The sequence below is a fragment of the Dreissena polymorpha genome, chromosome 9 (assembly GCF_020536995.1).
Source record: "Dreissena polymorpha isolate Duluth1 chromosome 9, UMN_Dpol_1.0, whole genome shotgun sequence".
Lineage (NCBI taxonomy): Eukaryota > Metazoa > Mollusca > Bivalvia > Myida > Dreissenidae > Dreissena > Dreissena polymorpha.
The window spans coordinates 9,017,951-9,030,730 of record NC_068363.1 but is presented as its reverse complement, the minus strand read 5'-3'; the positions used below and the strand labels follow the sequence as shown (position 1 = coordinate 9,030,730).

Below are 12,780 nucleotides of genomic sequence, written 5' to 3'. Positions count from 1 at the left end.
GCAACGCTTTATAATGTTCAAGTTTTCAAATCGTCAAAAGATGCATATAATGAATATTTTAGAATATGGTAAATGTTCAGTATTACTGTTTCCTCACAAATATCATTAACTACAAGGAAACTTTTCGCATCTGAAACAATTTTTTTAGTTTTGTCAATTTACCAAAACGTGAGGCCCCTTTAATGGCATTTTGGATATAGCAGGTGTGCATTGTGATCTGTCTTTTATGCATTAGTTGAAATTCTTAAAAAAAGTTGTTTTAAAAAGTTATTTGAAAAATAACCACATACTGATATTTTTACATCCGTTAACGTTTAATTGGGATCCCTTCAAAATCACATGTTCCTGCACCCTGTATATGCCGACTTTGCATGCGAGTTCGGACGATGGTCAAGGTCACCGTTACTAAAAATATTCCTTTAAAAGATTTTTCCTCGATAACTTGAGGTTGGATGTGTTGACATTTTGTATTTACGCAGCATAAACGTAAACCTAGCTTGGCGTTTCTATGGGTTATTTTTCTGAAATGTTGTATCCTGGGTGCCTACATGCAGACCTAAATTGGGATTTCAGATTTGACCGGTAGAATCAAGGGGGTATACCGATGTTACTTAAACGGAAGACTATTTTCCAACATTAACTTGAGTTTTGATAGATGTATTGCGCTAATATTGTGTGAGTTTGTAACTCATACGAACATCTAGCTTAGGATTTCACAATTATTTAAATTACATTAATAACGTGAACATTCAAAACATGGACTCGTGATATTGCCAAAAGTATCGTGTACTTTTTAAAAGTCAATGAAAGCGTTGTTTTACCGTAAAAATGATATTTCACAGCAACCACGCGCTCTTGTATGTTGAAGGCAAAAGAAGGATCCTAATTGACTTAAATGAGCATTTTACAAACATATCAAATATTGTTGATAAGCTAAAATTTCACGAAGAAAACTTTTCTTATTTGAAGTTATATCTCGATAAATCCTTAAAACAGCATGCATTTTCTATAAATTACATTACCCCTCTCGAAGTAAGTGAAATAATTGGCAATTTAAATGTTAACAAGGCTACAGGAATCGACGGGATCGGTGCAAATATCATAAAATATTGTGGAGAGCATATTGTTGTACCAATTACCTCGATAATAAATAATAGTATTCGTACAGGAATTTTCCCCGATTTGTTAAAAGAAGCGTATGTTCTACCAATATATAAAGGCTCAGGCAGAGAGGACTGTAATAACTATCGTCCGATTTCAATTTTGCCAACTATATCCAAGATATTCGAAAGACATCTATCAAATGAATTAAAAGAATTCTTTCTTGTAACAAATGTGTTAAATAAACATGAGTCAGGGTTAAGGGAAAATCATTCTTGCCAAACAGCACTGATTCGACTCATTGATGAGTGGCTAAAAGATGTAGATAATGGTAATTGTATTGGTTCTGTTTTTATTGACATGAAAAAAAGCTTTTGATTTAGTAGATCATGAAATTCTGTTGTACAAACTAAAACTTCATCACTTTTCGGATAGTACCTTGTCCCTTTTTCATTCTTATCTTAGTCAAAGACAACAATGTGTTAAGAGTGGTGTCCCTCAAGGTTCTATTTTGGGCTCTCTCTTGTTTCTTATTTATATAAATGATATTGGGTTATTACTAAACCAATCACACATAGACTTGTATGCTGATGACTCGACACTTTATGCTACAAGGGCCAATCCTTCAGAAATATTTATTCCATACAAAAATGGTTCACCCTCAATAACATGATGATAAACCCTAATAAATCAAAATGCATGCTTATTGGCTCAAAACAAAACATTAAAAATATCAACCTCAATCTGAAAATAGATTATAATGCTATTGAGAATGTCACTAGCCATAATAATTAAGGACTTTAAATTGACAAACATCTACAATCGAAAGTACACATTGATAAAACATGCTCTAAAATAAGCACTAAATATCTCTGCTAAAAAGATATCAAACTATCTCACTTTTGATATGAAGAAATTAGTTTATAAATCATATATTCTAACCACTTTCGATTACTGTTGTACGATTTGGGGCAACGCTAATAAAACCAATTTAACAAAATTGAATGTTTTACAAAAACGAGCTGCGAAAGTCATTCTACAAAAGCCAAATAGAACACCATCAAAAGAATTGTTTTTACAGCTCAATTGGCTTTCGTTTAATAATTGTAAATACCACACGACAATCTTAATATATAAATGTATCAACAATCAGACTCCAGAATATTTAAATGATATTATAACTTTTTCTCGAAATCACAAATATAACTTAAGATCTGCCACCCATAACAATATTGTTAATACCAAAGCAAATACAGGTCATAAGAAACGAGCTTTTTCATACCATAGCATATATATCTGGAACAGTATACAAATTGGAATAAGAATGACATGCTCTATCTCTGCTTTTAAAAGGCATTATAAATGTCATGTTATTTTCTAATCAATGATATCTCATGTATGTTTGTCTAAAAGACAAAATGTGTGTTATGTATGGTTGTAAGAAAATATTGTTTGAATGTTTTACTTGTTATAGACCTATTTGTGTATGTTATTTTAAAGGGGCCTTTTCACAGATTTTGGCATTTTTTAACTTAATCATTAAATGCTTTATATCGATAAATGTAAACATTGGATCGTAAAAGCTCCAGTAAAAAATCAAGAATAAACTTAAAAAAAGGAAAAGAACATTGCCCGGACCAGGTTTCGAACCAGTGACCCCTGGAGTCCTGCCAGAGTCCTGAAGTAAAAACGCTTTAGCCTACTGAGCTATTCCGCCGAGTACATATACTTGAAGTATTTTATACCTTATATAAGCAATCTTCGTAGTTTCACAAAATTTAACGACAAAAACAGAACTCTCCAAATTATTCAATCGTTTCGCGTTGCAACGCTTTATAATTTTTAGGTTTTAAAATCGTCAAAAGATGCATATAATGGCTATTTTAGACCATGGTAAATGTTCAGTATTACTGTTTCCTCACAAATATCATAACTAAAACGAAAATTTGCGAATCTGAAACAACTTTTTTCAATTTTGTCAATTTACTAAAGCGTGAAAAGATCCCTTTAAGAAGGCCACATTGTAAAAAAATATTGATTCATCTGCATAAAATGTATAATGTGTTATTGTCTTATTTTGTAACCTTCTGTAATTAAAGCTATTATTATTATTATTATTATTATTAATAATATTATTATTATTATTATTATTAGTAGTAGTAGTAGTAGTAGTATTAGTATTAGTATTATTATTATTATTAACCGCTGACAACCGCTACCAATAAAATAGCGACGTTTTTATCAGGAACAATAAATGATTTGTGCTGCAAGACCTTTGGATATACTGTGAATTGTTTTAAAAAAATGCTTACAACAGTAATAAAAAAAACTCACTTTCACACATAATTGTGAGGTAAATTCAAATTTTATCAAATGCGTGAACTAACTCGTTAAAAGTCGATGAGAATATCGCAGTTAACATTTGACGTAAACAAGCTTAATTGTTTAAAAAATGTCCTGATTTTCAATTATAATGAAATTTGATAGTAGGCTACCGCTGCATTCGGTGCATCTGGTGTGAGATATATTGCACCATAATGTCAAAATTACCATTCGTGCAAAGAATGTATTAAACCGGTACGACAAGGGTTACGATTCACAAAGCTCCTATTAATTTTCAAAATAAAACATGTTAACATAATAGGACAAAAGTATTATTGATAGGAATTCTGTGTTCTGGCTTGAAACAGGCAAAATGTAAAATCACGCATCCACTTTAACCCATTTATGCCTGGTGGACTCTAACATCCTTCTAAATTGGACCAATTTATTTCCAAAATTAGTTATGTCTAGTATATTTATTTCTATATTTAGAATATTTCTTACAGAAATTACGTCAAGCAAACAGCGCAGACCCTGATTAGACGCCGCATCATGCGGCGTCTCATCTGGGTCTACGCTGTTTGCCAAGGCCTTTTTTCTAGACGCTTTGAATAAATGGGTTAATTACGATATAAACAGCCTCGTGATAAGTCTTAGAAAGTTTTTCCTGCAGAAGGGTGTAAATGTAGCGAAAATACACTGACGTAAGAGGTCGCAGTTTCGAGCTTGGTCCGCCAGAATGGGGAATATTCACGAATCACCTTAAGTGAAATTTTATCTGAAGTCTCCCATTCGAACACTTACGAATCAGCAAACGAGTTAAATACATATGGAAAAAAACGAGGCACTAAATGAATCTGATACCACGCGCAGTCAAATTAGCTCCAGTCCATCTACCACTATAACGTCACGCACGGATTCGTGGTCTCATTCGTGGACAGGGTTGTGTTTGAACTTGAGACACGTCAAATCCCGTTTACATAAAATCATTTAAGGCATTTAAACGCGCCTTGTTTCAAGTGAACGTAAGTGACGTTTATTCCGCTGATATATATATTTTTTTGTGAAGATTCATTTAATCAATATAAGGTTGGAAACGGAATACACACAGTAAAGGCGCTTCGCATGACCGATTAAACCTGCTGTACTGACGTTAAAATGTACTCTAGAGTCATTCGTTTCTACGGAAAATACTGTACAATAAAACGCTAACAGATTGTTAGTTCTTTACTGTGTTTTAGTATTATTTTCATATGTGAGATAATCCTTAGAAGCGATTTCTGGATATTTTTATAAATTGGTAAAGCTCTGTGAAAAGGGGGTTTATGCATGTGCTTTAAGTGTCGTCCCAGATTGGCCTTTGCAGTCCGCACTAGCTAATCAGGGACGATATTTTCGCCTAAACTGGATTTTTGCTCAGAAGAGACTTTCTTCAAACAGAAACTATTTTAAAAGCGGAAAGTTTCGCCCCTAATTAGCTTGTGCGGACTGCACAGGCTAATCTGGGACGACACTTTACGCACATGTATTTAACCCCCTTTTCATAGAGCACGGTTAAAATATTTGTGGACTGGGCCTTCATATTTCTAAAATAATTCGGTCCTGTGAACTCGACAAGAGCAGTGCCCTAGATTTGTTAGATTCGAAAACAAATAACAAAAAAATACAAAAGGTGAACGGGAAAGCGATAACACAACTTTGGTCGTCTTGTATAGTTATAACAGTGACCTTTTAACCCTTTCAGTGCTGGAACCGAATTTTGAAGGTCTTTGCGAACAGTTTGGATCCAGATGAGACGCCACAAAACGTGGCGTCTCATCAGGATCCAATCTGTTTGCTATTCTGATAGTATTATTGAGAAAAAAATCGAAGAAAATGCTAATTTTAGAAATTCCGCAGACACATTTTAGCAGACGACAAATTTCCCAGCATGCAAAGGGTTAAAATCTCGCCATTGACTAACTACAATATAGCTGGACAGTGATTGAGTGCGTACAAATGTTCGTAGCGCGTGCACTTCCTATGACAAACTTTAAACTGAAAGATAAACGAGATAACATTCCTTACAAGAACATGTATTGATCACCCGATTTCAGACATATCACGTGTAAATCATACTTATCGAAAGAAAGTGTTCTTATTGACCCTTATGAACTTACCGTGAGCGTTATTTTATATTGGTTATAAGATGATAATATGATAAATGCGCGGTTTAACTTCCGATAACTATGTTATACGGAATACGTATTCTTTATTCTTTAAGTCATGTTATTTAAGAAATAATCGACGTGTAAGCGTTGGTTATTGCGGTAATAACCAACGGTTTGGAGACTAACGAATCGTTGGTTACTACCGCAATAACCAACGCTTACACGTCAATTATTTCGATTCTAACACGATTTCATTAATAAGTTATCCGCGATTTAAAGGTTATAAATGAGAATTATATTAACCAAACGTCCTCCACTTTCCGCTAAAACATGACGTCACCACAACCATTGAAATCAAATGACGTCGTCTTTATTCATAAACAGTGCGCGGACAATCAAAGTGACGTCACTTTAAACAGCCGTTGTTAAATCATGGTAATAACACACGGTAAGCACACTTCTCATTATAATGTGTATGCGTGTGCGACTGAGGTAGAATTTGAAGTACCATACCATTTATATATAACCGTATAGACGAAGTTATTGTATACTCCATAACATTAAATATGAAGTTATTTGATTAGTATAACTATTAAGAAGGCACTATGGTTTTTCCTTCAACCTTTGGCTGGCGGTGTCTCGGTTCAAACCAGCTCGCGCAAACCGATAATGTCAACACAGGAAAACCAACCGCACTTCATTTCAAAAGTGTTATGGTTGGGGCTCATTATACTATGCACATCGTTTCACTTTAAAAACAACATTCAATATCGTCTCTTTGAATACACTGAAAAATGGTGTTCCGACCTAGTTATACTGATATTCAAATTTTATATACTTGCAGGATACGCTGGCTTTACACATGGCATATTTCGGACTCGCTCAAATGCAATAAAATAGCTCCGGTCCTTAAATCTGATGCGTTCAACCGTTTGTGCGTTCGCTATAACCCTTTGCATGCTGGAATATTTGTCGTCTGCTAAATTGGGGTCTGCTGAATTTCTAAAATCATCATTTTCCTCACTTTTTCCACTATCCACTATCAGAATAGCTGACAGTTTGGATCGAGATCAGACGCCATGTTTTGTGGCATCTGATCTTGATCCAAACTGTTTGCAAAGGCCTTTAAAATTCGGTCCAGCGCTAAAACGGTTAAAAATTACTACGAACAACAACAGCCGTGACGACTTTAGTACCGGGTACTTGGGGTAATTCATTTTGTAAAAGAAATAGTACGAATTTATGTTGTCAGTTGATTGAAATGTAGTTGCTTTAACTACCGTTTAAAAGTTCAATAATTTATTTCTATTTTTCTTTTGTTCCACAACATCCGTATCAAGTTAAGTAATTATAAACAAACCTTTAAATGGGGGGGGGGGGGCAAATATTAATTGTACCTTGTTTTTTCTTTTCTTTTTATTGTTCACAAAATGTTGTCCATTAAACGATATACATTATTCAATATGCGTTTGTATTGAATTGAGAGATGTATTTATTTAATTGCATAATTTTAATTGATAAATACTTTTACGAGTTTAATTGTCGTGTAATCGGAAGAGCTGCCCACGTCACGTCTATCGTGGAATGTGTCATTAGATCTTGAATGAAAAACGTGAATTATTTTCGTTTTGATATCTTCATATTATAAAACTGTCACAATCAGTTTGACGTTTATTACCACAAGCATGCTGGTACTTTTAATTTTAAGAATGAGTTGCTTGTTTAAAACGAATGAATTCATCATTTTTCCGCAAATGCTAAAGGCAAACCGACTCCCGGCGCCTGAAGTCTGAAATAGCAAGGGTGACCAAAAAACTAGAATAAATTTGCAACCTCACATGAAAGCCCGCCCTCAACGACAAGACAAAATTATCTCTAAAATGATTTATTTGTTTAAGTGGGCCTTTCCATGTTTTGTAAAATTGAAAAAATTGAAAAAAAGTTTAAGATTCGCTAATCATCATCATCAACACCATCATCATCATCATCATCATCATCAACAACATCATCATCATCATCAACAACAACAACAACATCATCCATCATCAACATAATCATCATCATCATCATCATCATAACCATCTGCAGCATCGTCGTCGTCGTCGTCATCATCATCATCATCATCATCATCATCATCATCATCATCATCATCATCATCATTATCATAATCATCATCATCATTATTATTGTCATCATTTTTATTATTGTAAGTATATATAATTCTCAAGCAATCAATATTTTGTTCGCTATGTCTCTTTGAAGACATATCTATATTTCACGTTCTTCGGCCTGTAAATTTATGCATGCAAGAGGTGGATGTTCATATATATCCAGCCTTGCATGTTTGTCCTTTGCTAATTGTTATGTTGCCGCTTGATTTATGAATTACGTTTATGTTGCAATATGCAGGATCGGAAATGCTGCAGACAAGTATCCGCCCCCAAAATTATGTCTGCACATAAATAACATCGAAGCATTAAATGTCTAATTAGTCGATTGTTTCAGAACGTGTTAAATTAATAAACTTTACTAATTAACTTGATTTTGTGCTGTCGAGTTTTTATGTTAGACAAATAGTTTGTTATTTTGCAGAAGAAATTTGGGAACATCGCATGTTTGTGGTTTTAATTCAAAACATGCATAATTCAGCCGACACCATAAACATCAGCTATCAAACAACAGCAACTACAAATTTAATAGCATTAACGACAATATTTCATTCGTAACCTAACTGTTTGCAATACAACACGTTGTTTTCAAACCACACATTCCAAAATATATCTAAATGCAATGCGATTAAAAATGCTATTTCAGGTCGAGCATTCAAAACTGAAAAGCGTTTTAAATCTTAATTGCACTTTGCCTTACATAACTGCATACTTTGCCTTCCGATTAACTACCAATTATACACACCTCTTTAATTATACGACGATTAATACCCGTCCAAGCGCATGCATTCTAATGCGATCAATCGTAAAAGTCATTGACGACGGAACCCATCGGGTAAATACGTTAAGGGCACATGTTTCGTTTTTCCGAAACAACACATTGGCGAGGTATCAGTACTTGAATCATGTGCGTTACATTGACCAATGACCATACATCGCTGTGATATTTATTTTTTTATGGCATTGATGGTATGTTGCTGCCGCTACTCCCACTACTCTGCTTCAGTCACTACGATATCTGCTACATCATATCCTGTGTATATCTGTCCTGCTACTGATACAACAACAAATACGCCTTTAATAGATACCAAATTGGCATTATCTTCTACAACTCCTATCAACCCATCTGGTTGCATAACCCTAAACTGTTTTATTTCAATGGTTCATGTTAATTGTCATCTCAAACACTCAAAGTTTCTCACCGATAAATCGAAAGAACAAACGGCACTGCACTGGTATAGCACAGGTCGATGCTCGTGGCAGTATTATTTGAGCGACAATGCATTTCTCCTTCAATCGATTGAGAGATGAGCTATCCATCACTTGTTGCATGTGCTCGTTTGATCCTCCTACCCTGTAAGCCTTAATCGAGAAACATTCCTTCAGGCTATTCCCAATCTTTATGAACTTGCACCATCATCAGTACCTGTCGAATAAAGTGGTTTTATCTAAAAGGTCACTGCATTAACCGCATATTTTCTGTTTGAACAGTTTCTTTCATCTTTTCAACGTTTTCCATAATCACATAATGTTTTAATCGACATACTGATCGATTTGAACGTTCACCATTTCTCGTTTAGAAATGTCTGCCTCGTGACCGCTAATTACATATGAAACATAGCTTGAAATAGGTATACTAGTCCCTGGCTTCATACGGAAGATGACCGTTTTACGCACATGTTATTATGATTTTGTCGAGAGGAGACGACTGGTCACTTACGTTTGGTGACAGCTTAAGCAAGATGACAGCTAGCTTAAGTTTTTCGGCAATTATTAACGTTCTTCATCCGTTCGAGAAAGACATTGTTAAAGTTATAATTTGCCGCTGATGTTGACATATGATTATTAAATAATTCTACTAGATTAATTGCTGATTCTGATTTTATATGACATTTATGGCAATCGTTTATTGACTTCAGATTATAAGGTTTGTCGACGAGATTCATTACTGATGCTAACTTAATTTATTAGTTTTTTTTCTACCAGATTAAAACCTTATTATTTCACTTTGTGACATTGCAAAATATAGTAGAAGTAGTTACTACTGTTAATGATCTCAAATTGCCATTTAGCATTCAGCATTGTTCATATTTATATGCGTTCATGCACTGTGGCATGGCTCTCTAGCATTAATTGTTGATGTAAATGTTCCATTGTGACGTTGTCCTCCTATATTTGTTTTTTATGATGACCTCGCATTTTGCTCAATACATTCGTTATTATGCAGCCATCTATTCATTAAGTTCGCTTCCAGCTCTGGCATCCCAATATGGCATTGACAACTTACCTTCATTGCTAATAATGACCTCTCATTGTGAGATGTACCTTCAAGGAAGGTGTAATTATGTGACTGTCATTGCTGCCCTTCATCTACATCTTGACCATGTCCTTTATTTCTGCAACTGTTATTGACTGAAACCTCGACATCAATCAGTTGTTTTCACTTCTAATTGTTACCTTTCAATTCGACTTCGGATAAATATAATATATTGCTGACTCTGACATTGCACTGTGACACTGGTTTGTAACTGGCATTGATTGTGCTCAACCTTCTGCTTAGACTGTGGCCTAAAAAAATCGGCCTTTATCTTATATTGGGACCATTGGCCTTAAACGGTTACTGCTACTATTCACTTAAACCTTCACTGACGGATAATTTTGATCTTGAACTTTCATTGCTTATGTTCATATGAATATAGCGCTGTGACCTTGACATGTAGCGTGCAAGACCGCTGTATACGTATTACAGTTAAACTCGGTTAAGTGCGTCGTTTCGACAGTTGGAATAGCTGTTCGATCTTGACTTGTATATATACTTTGTCCTTCAAATATTTGTTTAATTCAAAACAAAAACATAACAAAAATGAGGTCAGATCTAAAATATGTGTATTATAACATGAAATATGTATATAAATTATGTTTATTTAAGGATGTTATTATACCTCGATCCTTGAAAAATGTCCTGCCATCGGCAGATAAAAGATGCAAACCATAAAGGTAATTTAAAATGATATCTCAACGCAGCGCAAATTGAGATGTCAATATAAATAACATCGCAATCCTCGAAGATTCCGCGCATAAATCATTTACGCAATCACGGTCAGATGTTGCAGGGCCATGTAAAGATATTTCAATAGCATTTGAACATTACTTGTCTAGACCGTCGGAAAGAAAGATCAAATCACTTATTATAATACTTTACTTTTTGTGAAGGATTTCCACTCTCGGCAAGTAATTCTATACTATTCAGGATTAACAAACTAAACACTGCATCTGTGATGTTATCGCAAGAAAGAAAATACTAGCTTTATTAATAGGTTCGTTCTCAACCTTGCGCTTTTGAAAACTGAATTTCTAATTCAAACGAGAAAATGACCTTACCGTGGAAAAATACTGTAGCAAGATATTACCTAACATTTGTCTTTCATCTGCTTAATTGAAGCGAGCATTTGAAACAAAAAGACTGGTTAAAAGATAATCGATGTTCCTTAAGGGGTTAAGGGGTTAAGGTCGCTAGACGTTACGGCGTAGGAATACACTTCAAAAGGCATGTTGAATATCCTGATTTACAAAAAAGTGGGAAAATTAATAGTATGATTTTGCGCAGTTTAAAGAAACAATAACAAACATCCAACACAATTAATTGAAGGCTTAAACAACACGTAAGCAAATCAGTTTACGGCCCATAAATCAACTCCGTTAATTGTATACATCTTTAACAATAATGAGGTACTTGTTTTTTAAGTGTTTTTGCTTATCTTTAATATATTCACCTGTCTTATGTTTAACAAATGTTTAAATCTTTCAATTGTATAACTAAAATCTATCGACGCGATATTTTTACGAACGTTTTTATAAATATGGCTTAATAGATGCTTAACAGGACATGTTAAACGTTATTAAAACACTTGAAACATGAGCTAATAATGGTTGGGCTAAAGTGAGAGACGTGAAGTTGGGCGATTGTTCTTTCGTTCAACTCAATAGCTTTGTTTTAACGTGATGATTGGAGAGATATATCCTAGACGTTGTATTCGAAACCGCAGTCTTACAATTTTAATATGAATGCGAAGTAACCGCAAAGAAAGTAACCGTTAAGATAATTATAGCAGGGATTTCGTAGATGTTAGGTATATAATTCCGATATATGTGACTTGAGTGTATGTTAATAATTTATGCAGTGAAGGCAATAAATACTCAATTAGATAATGATTATCAGCTTTGCCAAAAATACTTTATTATGTATGGGATTTATTTGTATTAAATTTGTGTGAAAGTGGAAGTCAAGTTTAATGGATACATGGAAAGCAGTCGTAAGTGCAATTTATATCATTTAAATGAATATTAAATAGATATGAATTATAAGGAATTCGATCTTGTTTTTAAATTGTATGGTTGATTCAAATTTACAATGTATTTGCATTCTTTATTGCATTGTATCACATCATCTATTTTTTATAAATTAATTTTCGGGGCGCATATAATTTATCACCCTTAACATTGTAAACTTCTTATATTTTGTGAGCGATCTGTGATTTGGGGTGATATCTTCTCATCATTGTGATTAATCAATTAAATGCACTCAGTAATTGGACATATTTAACTTGAAATAAATCATAAATATTTTTATTTAACCATTCAAATCCGTATTTTTTTGAAAGCCACCCGGCGAAATCTGTTTCAATTGTAAAACGAGTAATGCGAAATAATTATATAAATAATACAAAATGTAGTTTTTATGCCCCTAATGACTGCAAGATGGAGAATAATACAGTAAATTAAGAAATAGTAACGAGGACAATACACAACGACTGAAGTACGCATTTTATATATGTGGCATTTTGAAAAGGACACATGTTTGAAAATGTTAATTGTTTTATCAAACGTATAATACTAGCATTCTGTAACACCCTATGATCAACATCATATGCTTAAATTCTTGTGTGGAACATTTGTTTATCGACTTCACTTGGATTATGTTCTACCTGGCAATTGTACTCAGGACCTCGGTACCTCGGTACTACGCGTCTAAAACTTGT

General features: G+C 34.0%; 1 protein-coding gene across 2 annotated transcripts in view; it reads left to right on the top strand.

Annotated features, from left to right (window-relative positions):
- Positions 1-12,780, top strand: part of LOC127846589 (clavesin-1-like) — a 65,783-nt gene that overhangs the window by 20,759 nt on the left and 32,244 nt on the right. The window contains exon 1 of one of the 2 annotated variants that reach the window (XM_052378026.1): positions 11,887-12,054. The exons of the other annotated variant lie outside the window; for it this stretch is intronic. Coding sequence (XP_052233986.1) covers positions 12,034-12,054 — 21 coding nt within the window. The 5' untranslated portion in view covers positions 11,887-12,033. Of the gene's footprint in view, positions 1-11,886; positions 12,055-12,780 lie in introns of those variants that run through there. 2 annotated transcript variants of the gene reach the window in all.